The sequence below is a fragment of the Amblyomma maculatum genome, chromosome 4 (assembly GCF_055883805.1).
Source record: "Amblyomma maculatum isolate TAMU_Amacu chromosome 4, ASM5588380v1, whole genome shotgun sequence".
In the NCBI taxonomy this organism is placed as follows: Eukaryota; Metazoa; Arthropoda; class Arachnida; order Ixodida; family Ixodidae; genus Amblyomma; species Amblyomma maculatum.
The window spans coordinates 88,880,005-88,894,746 of NC_139347.1; the positions used below are offsets into that span (position 1 = coordinate 88,880,005).

The following is a 14,742-nucleotide window of genomic DNA, read 5'->3' on the forward strand; positions in this document are numbered from 1 at the left end:
AGTTTAGTTTTTAAGAAGAAATTTCGGCCTCTTTTTAGGATTGTCGGACTCTTGAAGTTCGAAGGACTGGTCCACATGTTGTTTGCTTGAAATCATACGAGTCGTTTCAAGGAAGTCGGCGATTAAAATTTAAAAAAAGAGGAAAAGGCTTTGCGAGATATGAGGACGGCTTCTGCAGCAGAGTTATAGCAGCTTTGGTGGACATTGAAAAAACCTGGAAATATTGTTCAATGATATTATCCTTTAACTAATTTCTGATACGTAAGTTTTGAGCTATTACAGTTAAGCACCTTGAGCAAACAAATAATTGTAGCCGGCAACGAATGATAACCTTATCAGTTTTTAGAATTTAGAATACGCGATTACCCTGGGCGCTGTGGCTGAATAAATTTTGGCTATCTCTAATGAGAAATTTTGCATAGGACACCCATGTAGAGCCCATTTTTTTTTTTGTACCATAAAAGTTCAAAATTTATATGGTTCAAATAGGACCGCCCCTTCTCCCCCCTCCAGCCGCCTTCAACAGTGACACATATATACGGCCCTGTGTGACATCTCAGCATGTTTGGGGAATGCCCACCTTGACAGAGTTGTTCTCGGGCGACGCCTCTGCCGAGAGTGGCTCTCCGAGCAGCCTCTTCAGTCGTGCTATCTCGGCGTCCAGCTGCACGATACGTTTAAGGGTTATTCGTGTATCAGCAGGTCTTATCAGGCTTCCAAAGGATGATGAAATTCCTAACGGGTTTTGAGTTGGCTTAGTTGCTGAACAGTAAACACGGCAGAAAACAGCGCGTAGAGACGTGGTTAGAAATCGACCAACACCGATAAAGAGAACTAACAGAGCTACGTGCAAAACTACCGCTGACCTGAATGAACCTGTGGTGGCCCATGGCTTAACGAAGAAAAGAAATCTACACGAGTGCAGCCGAACGGCTAGCTACGAACGAAAACTTTGTACTTCTTTAACTCATTTATTCATAAATAGGTGGGAAAATGTTTATCTTGAGACGGCGCTCAAACACGGCGTTGCCTCTACACTGAGGCAGCTGCCCTGCCTCCTAAGTTTTGATCAGATGACCCGAAGATGGTGAAGCGAAGATGGCCACGCTAACGATTTTAGAGTAGCGTAATATTTTTTGTACGCAACGCTGATCTTGGAAGGAGTGTGATCCTCTCGCGCTTAATGTCGACGCAAAAAGCGTGAACTTCTCTGCAAAGTAATTAAGGAACTGTTGCTGTACCTATATGGCGCTTTCACTTTGTCCCGAAAGGCAACAGTGCCCTCCCTATCCTATATTTCTCTTTTATTTTAGTGCCTCCAAAACCTGCGCGACTTTGATTAAGACAAGGGAGACGATCCACTGCCAGCAAATACACACACACACGTATTCAAATGAGGATAAACCATACTTTTTAGCAGCGTACGTTAAGGTTATCAATTAGACGCGTAAGAATGACAAATTTTTGGGTACGAAGCGATTACGAATAATACATTTTTGAATAGAATATATGCGAATATAAAATTTTCAGAAAATTTCGAATGTTTTGAATCCTTTCGAACATCATTAGATATAGCTTAAATAAAAGGTAAGCACTTTTCCATAAAACGCAGCTACGAAAAACAAAAAAGATATTGCGAAAAACTTTTTGTATACTCATCACCATAATTTACTATAACTGTGAGGTCTGCCAGGCATTAAATAAGAGTAGGAGAACGTGTAGCAGTAATGCGAATAAGAATTATTTTGTAGAATTAATACTTCCTTAATAAATTTTGAGCGTTGCATTCAGTGAGACAGTGTTATCACAGTTTGGCTTAACGCTCACATCACTATTGAGCATAATATTTCAACTGCTGTCATTAAACACTAAGGTACCCATGCAGATGGAAGACTGTCGTCAGCGGCCGATTTTTGAAGGGCCGATTAAGGCATTGCTGGCAAAATGCAACGGGACGGGTCGCGAGATGGACACAATAGTAGGAACCTGAGCTGCGAAAAGAGGGAACCATCCCTCCCACGTACACTCCCTCGAGACGCTTGAAGACAAAGTGCCGGTTATAGAACGTCGACTCAAACGCAGCGTTCATCAGTTGCGTGTAGCCAACGCCTTATCGGTTTCACGGGCCCGCAAACCCCGTGGTGGGCCCAAATGCTGTCATGAGCGGAAGGCGTAAAAACGAAGTGCGCACAGAATTACCGCGGGCCTATTATTAAATAAATTGGTTCACAGGAAGGGAAAGGCGCAGTAACTGTCACACTTGCTCTGTGGACACCCGAACCGCGCCGTAAGGGAAGGGAGGAAGGTGGGAATGAAAGTGGAAAGAGAGAAAGAGGAGCAGTAGTGGAGGGCTACGGAGTAATTTCGACCACCTGGGGATCTTTAACGTGCGCTGACATCGCACAGCACACGACGCCTCTTCGTTTCGCCTCCATCGAAACGCAGCCGCCGAGGTCGGGTTCGAACCCGGGAACTCCGGCACAGTAGTCGGGCGTCTTACCACTGCACCACCCCGGCGGGGCACCTATTATTTCTTCGTATGGTTTTTTAGAGCGCAGCTCTTTGGCGCCCGTTCCTGCGTTTTCGCCGTCGCCGTTGGCGTTGTCCCTCGTAACCAGCTCCACAGCCGGGGCAGCGCGCGCTCCTGCCGCTGCACGTGCCTCCCCTCCCACCCTCCTTCGTGTTCTCCAGTTGTTGCGCGCGCTCCTAACCCCCCCCCCCCCCCCCCCTTCTGCACAATTTTTTTTTTTTTTATTGTTCTCCGATTGCTGGCACCACCGCTCGCCGCTGCGGTCGGTTCATATCCAGCTATCGACTACATCGTGACAGGCAAGTGCAAAGTATACTGCCGTTACTAAATATCGCTACTTCTCGAGGCCGGTTTAGATGAACTAGAAATTCGTGATTTTCGAACGTTGAAGAGGTTTAAAATGGTTTGAATAGTGTAAGCGCGTGCGTAGCAAATCTAATGGAGTAGCAAAAGCCATTTTCTTAGTGACAACATCAAAACTGTCACAAGTTCGAACTCCCTACTGCAGTCTATTCCACACTGCACGTAACTTAAAGCTCTTTTATTAGTCTCGTGTTCCTTGTGTTCTGCCACCAATACGTTATCTTTAATGCTTGCTGTACACCACACCCACTGCATACGGATTACCAAATGCCGAGAACATTGCAGCATTCTTTTCTTTTGCTTCGAAGCTCGATTTTATCTTGCCTTCTGTATACTCTGTTTCTCCACGACGTTTGCGCGGGAGGTGCAGGGCGCTGTGCCTTATGTCACCGCCAGCGCGTGGAGAGTGCGCTGCGTTCGTGGACGTTACCTCTGCGATCTCGCGCGCATAGGCGCGGCTCTGGACCTCGGTGCGGTAGTAGAGCTCGCGACGCTCGTCGATGGCGAAGCGCCGGGTGTTGAACTCGACCCGCACGCCAGAGGACGCCACCACGGCGTCCGCGTCGGCGTTGTTCATGATGGCGTGGATCTGCGCGCACAAGAGCAAGGACGCACATGTGGCTCAAGGTATTTCTGGCAAGCTGCGCGATGTAACAGAGGCCGTTCGAATTAACATCAACCAAGGCCGAACGATTGTTTCTAGAAACGAGTGTCGTCTATTATATGTTAAAATTACTTGCCCCCGGGAGCATTTCTATTTTTAGGCCATTAATTTGGACACCAGAAGACGTGTAATAAAATACCTAAATGGGAAAGGCTCTGAACTTCCTGCTTCTCATGTAAAAATGAAGGTTCCGATAAAAAAAAAAAAAAATACGTGACTCTATTTTTGTTGTGGCGCTGCTCAATTTCTGGGCGAAACTTTTCACATATCTCTAAAAAGGCGAAGCTATTAATCAAGTAACCGCAAGTAATTATCTAGGTCATCAATAAACACTACAAAACAAGCGCTAGGCTGTAATTGACATTATAGTTTCAGTTTTCTATCTGCAAAATGTGCTTTCTCACGAACCTTTCATAAAACGTGCTTGCAATGCCCTCCGTACTGAATCGCGAATGAAAGTCCAGTCGGTGTCTGCGCCTTCACTGCCCTCGAAAAAAACAAATCAGTGCTCACTTATAAGTAATTACTTTTATTGTCAGCCCAGCTTTTAGCGCGCTGATTTCGTTGAAACCATGTACCAACTGGCCCGGAAACCTCCCGTAATGAAATTACTTTAATCGTGCATTGGTATAGCAATGCAAGCCCGAACTCTTCTGCCGCACTGGTGGGCTGCAGTTATAAGCTGCTACAAGCTTTTATGCTTGCCAATGATTCGTTCAATTGTACGACAGCCGCGACACAAATCAAGCTGTTTTTCACGTGGACTGCGTCGCGAATTCAGCCCCCGATTATACAACTTCCCATTAGGAGAGCAAGAACAATGGAAGAGTAACCGGTGCGCATTTCTGAATGAGAGAGAGAAAGAGGAACCCCCTATTACCAGCGTGTGCGTTGGTACATAAAGTGAGAAGGAATTTATTACTCTCCCCCACCCTCCTCTCTCTAGTGCATATGGCAGTCCAAATGACCGCACTCTGAGTGAAAGCAGAGCTCTTTAATCCAACCAGTTACGAAGGCCAAATCCTAACTGCAGCCAGAACACGCGGTTAAATTCTGCATTGAGATTAGCGGATTGTAGCATCCCGCCTGTGAGCTTAGCGAGCGTGCGGCGCCGTGAAACTTTTAGTTATTTTACTCCGTTATGTCGAGCTCAAAAACTATGGCGCAACATGTCACTTGTGGCTTGTGAATGCCGCAAGTGGCGCGACAATCTACTGACGTCCAAAGTTTAGCCCGTCCAGAGCGTTAGATATTAGTATGCATTAAAGTACGACGTTCGTGTGACGGAAACTCGTATGAAGTTTACGTAACGCTGATGCGTATACCGGTATATAACAGGGCCATCCACGTAGCCTACCATTTAGCGTTATTGCATGACCAACTCGGACTCAGCAGCCTTTTGAAAGTAGTTTACCGTTTTGTAGCCAGAAGTGGACGACCGTATACAAAAAGCCGACACGTATTGGATTTCGACACGTGGTCTATGCGACGTTTGCTCTAGTGACGTCAGTGCTGCGCCGCTCGTTCACCTTGGGCAGGAAGAGTAGGCACAGCGTGGTGGTTGTGGAGACGAAGATAAGCGTGCCGACAAGCGCGAAGGTGAGAGTGTAGCGCTCGGTCGAGATGACGTTGGCCAGTGCCACGACGAGCGCCGAAGTGATGACGGCGTTGTACACGCTCATGCCGATGTACTGCGAGTCGTTGAGCGCTGGAATCTGGACGTGGCGAGTCTCCCAGGCCATGTAGCAGCCGACCACCAGCAGCAGGCCCTTGTAGATGTAGAGTGCGCCCAACCATTTGGCCATGTGCTCCGAATGGCACTGCTCGCGCTGGGGCAGGTACACCACGTCGCGTTCCCACCGAGAGATCTGCGCCGAGCAACAATGGCACCGCACACAGCGCCTCCGATTAGGTCTGCAGGCCTTCAAAATTTCATCCACCGTTCTAACTGCGTCCTAGCAATTTCGATGAAATGGGTATTTTCCTTTCTTTCTTTCTTTTCTTTTTTTGCAAAAGTTCCGAATAGCGCTTTTTATTATTATTTTTTTTGGTACTTCTTTCAATAACTGAAAAGTCTTGAAAGGCGGCTTCTCCGGTCATGCTATCTATTGACAGAGAAGCAAGCTTTACAGGGTGACAGTTGCAGCGGGCGAGGTAATGTGGATCATTTTGCACCGGAGGAGGATTGAACAGATTCACGTACTTGTTTCTACATCGTAGCGAGAAGTGTTTAACTTGACAAATAACATTATTTTGTAAAAATTCACTGATTCAGAACGTGTGCGAGAGTGTCTAAAGGGACGCAACATGTCGGTTGCAGCTCGACACATGCTCTTAATTCCATGCCGCTCTGCTGTGGGTTTGCAAACGGTGTTCAATTTAAGCATTTACATTTTATCTCTATGAAGCTAAGAAGCAAAAAACCCCCGCCACATCCACGTTATATTTAGCGGCAAATGTCCGGAGGTAATATCCAAAGGTAGGATCGATGCGCTTCAATGCACTGGTAAGTGCAGCAACCAAACTTCACTAATTAGCGAAGACGTGGTCGAGTTCTACGACTGCAGACAGAAAAAAAAAAAAAAAAAAGAGAGAACGAGAAAAAACTAATGCATTAAAAATAACATCCCCGTATATTGGCGAAGAGGCTGTTCAAAGCGTTCGATATTAATATCCCTTTTCGGTGTCCTTCACAGCGCGATGTTTTAAACGTAACCAAGTCTTTTGCTCTTAAGTCGTCATTTTTTTTTAAATATGCAAATGAGTTTCACTGCACAAGAGTATTCGACTTTTCCTCCCAAATTTTGCACTAGCGCGCGCGGCGGGGGGGGGGGGGGAGATAATGCGCTCACTCACGAATTCATGCCGTATCTAAGACACCATTTGGTATTATTTTCGACGCTTTCGTTGCAGCACTGGAGGCATATGTGCTGCGACGCCCGCCACGGATAATGGAATGTCTAGAGCTGCAGGGTGCGCCTATGATCCTGCACATCTCGTATCGTTGGTGATGCTCTCACTCCGTGTTTATAGGTCCCAGTTGGTCATGGTCGCTGTTTTATTTTCTTAGTGCGAATGCACTATTTCACAAGGTCTAACTGGGCCTTCAGGATTTGCGCGACAGATACTGCGCGTTTCCTGTCCTGAAAACCAATTTCTAATGAAAGCATTAGTATGGTATGTAAAATGATAAATAGCGATGATGGTAATAACAAATACTAATAAAATAATAATTTATGATGATTAATGGAATAAAAGAATAAAATAGGAACTAAATATAACAAGAAAAATAAATAAAACAATATAATGCGGCTCGTCATGTTTCCCTGCATAGGCGCACCGCGATGGCTGAGTTGGGACGGGGAAGACGCCATAACCGTGAACAAGTTGGCTAATGTGTGTGTATCCTAGAGCGTAACCAAATCTAAAGCAAAAAACAAAACAACAAACGCTGAACGACAGCTAAACCGAATTAAACTATGCCCTCGCACGTCTAACTCGTTTTTTTTTTTTTTTTTTTTTTTAACCCCAGTTGAAACCTTGCTAATTTTTCTTTTACAGCCGCTAGACGTGCTTTGGGTTTGCGTACAACCAGTTTGTAAAGAATGTCGGTGACATGGAGACAAGGCCAGTCAGCCGGAATCTCAACGACTGGTCGTTGGCAAGGGCGCGAACACGACGCAATGAAAAACATCCGTTTAAGGTGAGCCGGAGCTGTGTTAAATAGCAGCAGCCAACTACTTGTGCACCTATGAAGTACGCTGGCGTTTCAATACGAAAATACTGCTTAACGCGGTCAAACCAAAACAATAATCTTGCGATCTTTGAGGTTGACTGTGGCCAAAATGCAGAAATAGAATAAATGTGGCCACACCCACTGGGTTCAACACCCAGTTTCACCCAGGGTTCAACAACAACCCCGCGGGTTTGAACCCGCGGTGTGCACGGACAGATCAGTTACGGTGGCTGCATGCACGAGAGCACTATGCCATCGCCGCAACCGATTACCCCTCGTGTTGAACTGCAACTCATTCTCGCGTTGCCGCCGTCTTTATTATAAACTTGCACCTATAGACAGCGCGAACAGATCAGACCAGCTTCATCGATGAGAGCTTAACCTGAACCTAATATCGTGTCCGGACGTGCCAGTGATCCAGCAAAACAATTTCATGAGATAAAACTAGGCTAAAAACATACTTTCGCACGTCTTCTCGGTTTGACGACATTAAAACCCTAAAACTTCCTTTTTTTTATTTTGTTGCGCTACGGTGCGTCCTATGCTCGCAGCTTTATCTAAGTTGTAAGCTGCGTTCTGTCACTGTCGAGCTCAGATGCAACCGGTCATCGTATTAGGCACAGCACGATGCGCTCGAAAGTGCTTTCCTCACGCGCCGAGAACCATCCTCTCTCAGTTCGTGAAAAGGGTTATGACAGCACTTACGCGGATGACACGGTCAAGAATAGCGACTGAAGGACTAAACTGTCAGTTCAGACCAAGACCATGGCACTACGGCCTTCCTCAGCAACAGGGAGGGAGAGAGGGAGGGACGGACGGACAGAGAAAGAGAGAGAGAAAGACCCGGATAAAAATCTCAGTACATATGTGATATGGATGAAAGAAAGTAGCCGTGTATAGATCGCGTTCTGCACGCATGGTTGAATATGTAGGAGGATACTGTCTATCCGTGCTACGAGACGAGTCTGGAAGAAGCGGAAAATGAACAAAGGGCGACAGTAGTGGATGAAGGAGAGAAAGAAGCCACGAAAACAAGCTGCCGTGAGCAACCGGTGGTACTCATTTCTGTGCCGCTTTCAGCAAATATGTACCTGCAATCTTTCTTTTTTTTTTTTTTTCGTAGACGCATTTTTTTTCCCCTAGTCTCTGTCTTTTTCTTGTCCAAGAGAAGTGCTCTTGCTGTTAAATGCTGAAACTTACCGGCTCTACCTTACTTGGCGAAAGTAGGTGGACAGCCTTCGCGGCGTTAGCGTTGTCTAATTCTCGTCGTTAGAAACATGTAATCGCTAGCGAGAGAACTAGTCCTAGCTTTTCTGGAGACAAGATCGCAGCGACTCGCTCCTTTAATCTTTATGATTAGTGCGTGTCAAAAAAGATAAGAATCGCGTAGAATCCGTTTTCAAAATAGAGTTATTGCAGTTCACAAGGCCTCTTGAAAGTGCCCTATGTCGCTCCCTATTTGTTTAGTTTACGCCACGTGCAACAAAGAAAGATTGATTTTACCATCTGACGTCGAATCGCTCTTTGCTTAAGCACTTATAGTCGGCAGAGACGGGGACACATATCTCTGGAATCTCGCCGACTTCTCCGTTTATATTGTCTCTACATTGGCCTCGGAGAAGCTGTCCGTTACTTCTCCTCCACTTTCGTTTCACTTCTTTTCCCATTTCTAGTGTCGCATGTCGTCATCTTGCACGTAACAGCGCTTACGCTTCCAGTTCTCTCGCCCCAACCTCTCCGAGTCTGCACTAGTTAGTCGGCGGCGGCAAAAGGTGCAGCACTCTACCTCCTCACAACTCGTGAAGTCTTCTCCGAAAAGAGAACACGTGCCATCTTCTCCGTTTTTTATTTCGTTTCCCGTCCGTGGCAAACACGATGAGACCGTCGGCGAGTTCGGTACACGGCGCTGCGCGAGGCCTCGGTCGCCGACGAGAGAAAGCGCAGACGCCAGTCGACGCTGTCGAATCGGCGCGGCGCTGAAAACGCAGTTAGCGCGACGCGCGGCGGCCACTTACCGGCGTTTCGCTCGCATGGACGAACCTGCTCGTCGCTCAAGCGAGCCAAGATCTGCTGGCAGCGTGGGAACCGTCTTCAGCCGTTCCTGTTACGGAGATGGCAGCGTGGAGGGTTGCCCGCCAAAGCTTTTACCGCGCGCGACGCCTTTCTCGCTTCGATCTTTAAGCCACCGAGCCAGAGGCAAAGAAGGTTCGATCGCGCTACCCTGGCTCGCCCGGCGAGACTCGGGAAAGTACAAATATTAACGGAAATAAATAAAATGAATGTGCGCTGAAAGCTGCCGTACGGTCGCTAGGCACTTTCTCGAGAGGTGGCACTTGTGCGGCTAAATCCATTCTTCTCTTGCCCTCTCGCCCTCACTCTCATGTCTCCATCTTGGTACTGATTATTAGTTTTCTTTGCTTCTTTTTTTTTTATTTGCAGTGACATGAAACTCTTTTCCTTGCGCCAATTCTAGTGCATCTGTACCTGTCCTTGTACCTGGTGATTCGCTGTCGTCTGCGACAAACAAGCGCTTTATATAGTCCTTTTCAGACTCCTTGACCTTAGCGCGCACCTCTTCGGCACCCCGAAAATTTTCAACTTAAGTTTAACGCTTTTCTTTTTCTTATTAGCGTTGAAAAGACGTGATTATCGGTCGTTTTTACAACGCAGAAATGTAAAATAGCGCGCTACGCCTGCTGAGCGACTATCAGCCCTTCATGCCATCTTCTGACTTGCTAGTTGTTATCCGCAGCGTGAACCAAGAAGTGAGCAGCGCAACTGACAGAATCTTATTATTTACACGGTCACATCCGCAAACAGGGCTTTACCCACCGTATGAATCAATCAATCAATCAATCAATCAATCATTCAATCAATCAATCAATCAATCAATCAATCAATCAATCAATCAATCAATCAATCAATCAATCAATCAATCAATCAATCAATCAATTAATCAAACAATCAATCAATCAATCAATGGTATCTAAAAGTGCGCTCGGATGTACACTTGGCATCTGCGTTCTGATTGTAGTTTGGTATGAGCACCGTCTTGCTTGCGACGAGGTAGTAAATATTACCATAATAAGAGGTCCATGTGTGGTTTGATCGCGGCGCGGGCTGCAAATACTGTCAATGTAGTGTGGTATAAAAGTAAAATTCAAACGCTACGTAGCTAGCTGCCGGTAGTTATTGGCGACGTGTCGATCGAGATGGATCGCTGCATATATACTATAGTGGTAGTCTCAGGTGGAAGAGGAAATATACTTCACGTAACTACGATTCGAAAGGCGAAGCAAACGCTGATAGTGGCACTGACCTGCATGGTGAGGTTTCGCATGCTTCTCTCCATGGGGTCGAAGGTTACCCAAAGGGTGACGATGGCGCAGTCGATCAGAACCAGCACGCACACGAGAGCGATCAGCTGCTGGTCCTGGAGCAGCTGAAAGGAACAGAGAGGCACGGGGTGGTTGTGCGGCGCAGCGTCCGAAAGCAATTGAGTGGCCGTAAAAGGTGATGGCAAGAGAGAGAGAAAGTCACTAAGGCGAATATAGAGGCAAGGGAGAGAGGGTGAGCTCTTAGGCTTGCCCTTCGCTCCGTTTTTGAGCGAGCACTCAAAAGCTGCCAACTTGTGCAGCGTTGAAACTAATGTCAGGTACGAAGACAATTACGAAAGTGGGTCAGTATTGTCATGATCAGGGTTTCAGTCCAAGTTCGTGTGGCTCCGCCAGCGTCTGAAGGCAGGAGCCGAGCAGATTTCGGCGAGCGGCGGTCATCGAAAGAGCCGTTGCTCCCGGATTCCAATTCAGCCGGACGCAAACTGCTCCGGGTAAAGCCCCTTGACAAGCACCAGTTCTGTGCCGCACGGCAGCGCCGTACTGCAAGGCAGCCTCGCCTACCAACATGTCTAAACATGCTCCAGGCTCAATGGCACCTCGCCCGGCGGCGGAGCCCCCTCCCCTCTCTCTCGCGCCGCGGCAGATTCTAAGCGGGAGACCAGCGCTCGCTATTGGACCCCTTGGGAAGTCGCCAACTGCTTCCTTCGGATTCGACACTTCAGGTGCCAACGGTTTCTTGGCCTATATAAGCAGGAGCGCTGTTGCTCGGAGTCGGTGGGAGAGTCTGTAGAGAGCGTTCGTTGAGTGCTGTGCTGCTCGCCTGGAGGGGACGCGGCGGAATCTCCCCGGTCGTCGTCTCTGTGCGAAGAGCCGCGTGTAGCCAGTAGTTTTCGGTCCCTGTGCCGATGATGTTTTGTTTTGCACATTGACCGTGAATAATGTATAAAGTCGGCTTTTGTTCACCTTATCTCGTAGACTCGGAGCCTTGACACCCGGACCCGAATCGCGAAGTGTGGCCATGTTCAGCGATTCTTAGGCATTGCTTTAGCAAATGCCATATACTTTAAGGTATATGACAATAATTGACCAATTACACACTAAATTCTCTTCTTTATCATAATCAAGCTTTTCATTCTGAACATTTTGACACTTCTGGACTATGTTTTTCCCCATTTTTTTAAATTATCTGAATTAGCTAATTAAGTACACATTCAGTTTTCTTGATTAGCATCATCAAGAATTGGCTTTCTCTTTTGAGCATTTTGACGCCTTTGAACCTCGTTTTTCTATTTTTTACATTTCTTTACTTCAACAATTAATTAATTAATACAAAGATTTCACTAACTCATCATTGTCTATTACTAGCCAATCAGTCATCAATCACTGGAACCAAAACTTACCATGACACGATTTTTTTACGCAGCCCCCGATTTTTTCCGTACGCAGCCGGTGCCAACAACTACTACTAACACCTCAGTCATCACCACCACCACTAAATACTACTGCTTACTACTATTACTACTACTACTACTACTACTAATTCTGCTGCTACTACTACTACTACTACTACTACTATTAATACTGCTGCTACTACTAACTGCTACTACTACTACTACTACTACTACTGCTACTACTACTAGTAGTAGTAGTAGTAGTAGTAGTAGTAGTAGTAGTAGTAGCAGTAGTAGTAGTAGTAGTAGTAGTAGTTAGTAGTAGCAGCAGTATTAATAGCAGTAGTAGTAGTAGTAGTAGTAGTACTACTACTACTACTACTACTACTACTACTACTACTACTACTACTACTACTACTACTATTTCGAACTGTGTAAGCTCGAATTACTCGAAGGAGTTTTGGACGACTGCTTGACTGCAGTACAAAGATGCTGTGCTACCCCCTTTTTGCCCACCGAAGGATGGTCGCCACCGGCTTCACGTCGACCCATTGGAAAGTTAGGAGGTTTCAACTCCAGTAGTCTTTTTATATCCTTGCAGGGTCTAACGACGCTCAATTAGCCGTCATTTTTTGCATGCAATATGGTCGCGGTGTGATGCAGGCGTGTGCCGCTATATTTTGGTGTGTTTCATGCTTGTCGTTTTGAACTCTTACCGCTTCATATAACTCGGGAACCGAGCGCCCTTCTCCTGTATTAACCCACACCATCTGCGTTTAAGTTTTCTTCCTAATTACAAAATCAGGACTAATTAGCTTTCGAAACGGTTCCCGCTCATACGTTTTCTTCATGTGTCTATGAAATGCAGTCGAAGTGCGGGAGATGAACACCTCGAGGATTGCCTTTGCGCCAGTGTAACCATAGCGCGCGTGTAAAGGCAGTACCAACGTCACCCTCTAGGCACATGCGTAGACAGTGCTCGGCTTCAGAGGTTGGAATACGAGAAATCGGTACCGGAAAAAAAGGGGCGAGCACGAGACCGAATCAGTAGAAAGCTCGGCAACACTGCGCGTTTCTCGCTTTCCGATGCGGTTACTCCGACGAGAGGGCGCGTATTCGCGGTTGGACGCGTTCTCGCATAATTTAAATACGGCCCGACGGTGGCGCGCAATATCGAGCGGTACGAACGAAGAAAAAGTGAGTGAGCGAGCGATAGCACGCCTAGAAAAAACGCGTCTCTAAGGAGGCGAAGCGAGGTTTGTTACTTTATGAAATAACGACGCCTCTTACACAAGCGACAGGACGTTATATTTGTAAAAGAGAAAACGAAGAACACGGCTGCTAGGAAGAAAATAGAGAACAAGATAGAGATTCGGCAGAGAGAAAGAGAGAGAGAGAGACTTACATTGCTAGTGGAGATCGCTCGGCAAACTTGCAGGCAGGCACGGAGAAGGATGTAAACGGTGAAGAGGGAGATGGATGGAGGGGCACGGTGAGTGAAATCGTGGTGTCAGCTCGGCGCGGTTTGGCTCACGCGCGGTTCAGCGACGCGTGTGTCTCCCGTGGGTGCGCGTATAGCAGCAGTAGCTCCGAGTCCCGACGACCGCTTATTTACTCCCCCCCCCCTCGAGACTTCCTTCTCCTGCCTAGTTCTCCCATCGCGAGACTGGAACCGGAGCAAGGAAGTCGCTGCTGCGCGGGAAACGATGCGCGAGCTCGCTGAAGTAATCGCCGAGTCAGAAGGTCTCGCCTGATCACCTCATTTGCGCGCCTTTAGTAGGGAAAGATCAGGCAACCGCGCGCACTAACCTTGGGTCCCGTTCTCCTTTTCCTCCTGCTCTTTTTCCCCTTGTCACACACACAGCCTGATTTCGCGGGACATCTTTTTGCTTTTCCGTTGACTGACGAGGCTCAGTCTTGACACTGGCTTCTGCTGTTTTCGCTAAGTGGATCAGTGCTGAGACGGCTCATGAGATTGGCGCGATAGTTGCCAAGCGGTGGCAAATTTCGTCTCGTGGAAAGGTTTACTGAAGCGTTAGGTTTGGCGAGAGGAGAAAGCATCTATAACACCGCGCGATCGTCATGAGGTTCGCCGCCTTGCAGGGCGCATTAAAGATGGTAGCTGACGCCGGTTAACGGGCTCTAAAGCATGCAATGTTATGTTAAACAGAGGGAGCATAAGACTAACCAAAAGCGAAGGATTTAGCTACAGTTTTCGTCAAGTCAGCTCTTTCCCGCACTGGAGGAGGTTTATAAGAAAAAAACGAAAAGGTGAAAGCTGGACAAGAGAAAATTGACTGCAGTGTGTAATTTTTGCGCAATCTGTCACGGAATCTCAATACGTTTGAAGAGCGGAAGTTGCGCTTTCCCGTACATAAAGGCCAGCATTTTACACCCTTCGGTTACCACGGCGCATTGTTGTTCAGCCGCTTCTGTTACACGCGACGTGGCACCACTTGGCACTATAAAGCGAAGAAACATGCGAAGGTCGCACGATATCGCGTTTGACAGGCAACGTACGTCGTAGCGGTAAAGCCATGAGTAATGAGATTTGTTTTGTGTGATTTTTGTGTAGCTTCTTTCACAGCACTGGCTTCCAGCCCTGAAATGCTTTCGGTGTCGCGAGTGGCACTGCATAGAATGCGCTTGAAATTGCAGCATACGGACGCTTTTGCACGGCGTCAAGCAACGACGGAAGTGCGCGCTATGCACTGCTCTCA

General features: G+C 47.2%; 1 protein-coding gene across 2 annotated transcripts in view; it reads right to left on the reverse strand.

The window, feature by feature from the left end:
* The window catches only part of GABA-B-R3 (gamma-aminobutyric acid type B receptor subunit 3), a 232,677-nt gene that overhangs the window by 4,884 nt on the left and 213,051 nt on the right, over positions 1-14,742 (reverse strand). The window contains exons 14-17 of one of the 2 annotated variants that reach the window (XM_084602142.1): positions 10,613-10,735; positions 5,087-5,425; positions 3,324-3,482; positions 581-664 (exon numbers count right to left, since the gene is read on the reverse strand). In XM_084602142.1, coding sequence (XP_084458268.1) covers positions 581-664; positions 3,324-3,482; positions 5,087-5,425; positions 10,613-10,735 — 705 coding nt within the window. The remainder of the gene's footprint in view (positions 1-580; positions 665-3,323; positions 3,483-5,086; positions 5,426-10,612; positions 10,736-14,742) is intronic. The other variant, XM_084602143.1, reaches the window with a different exon arrangement.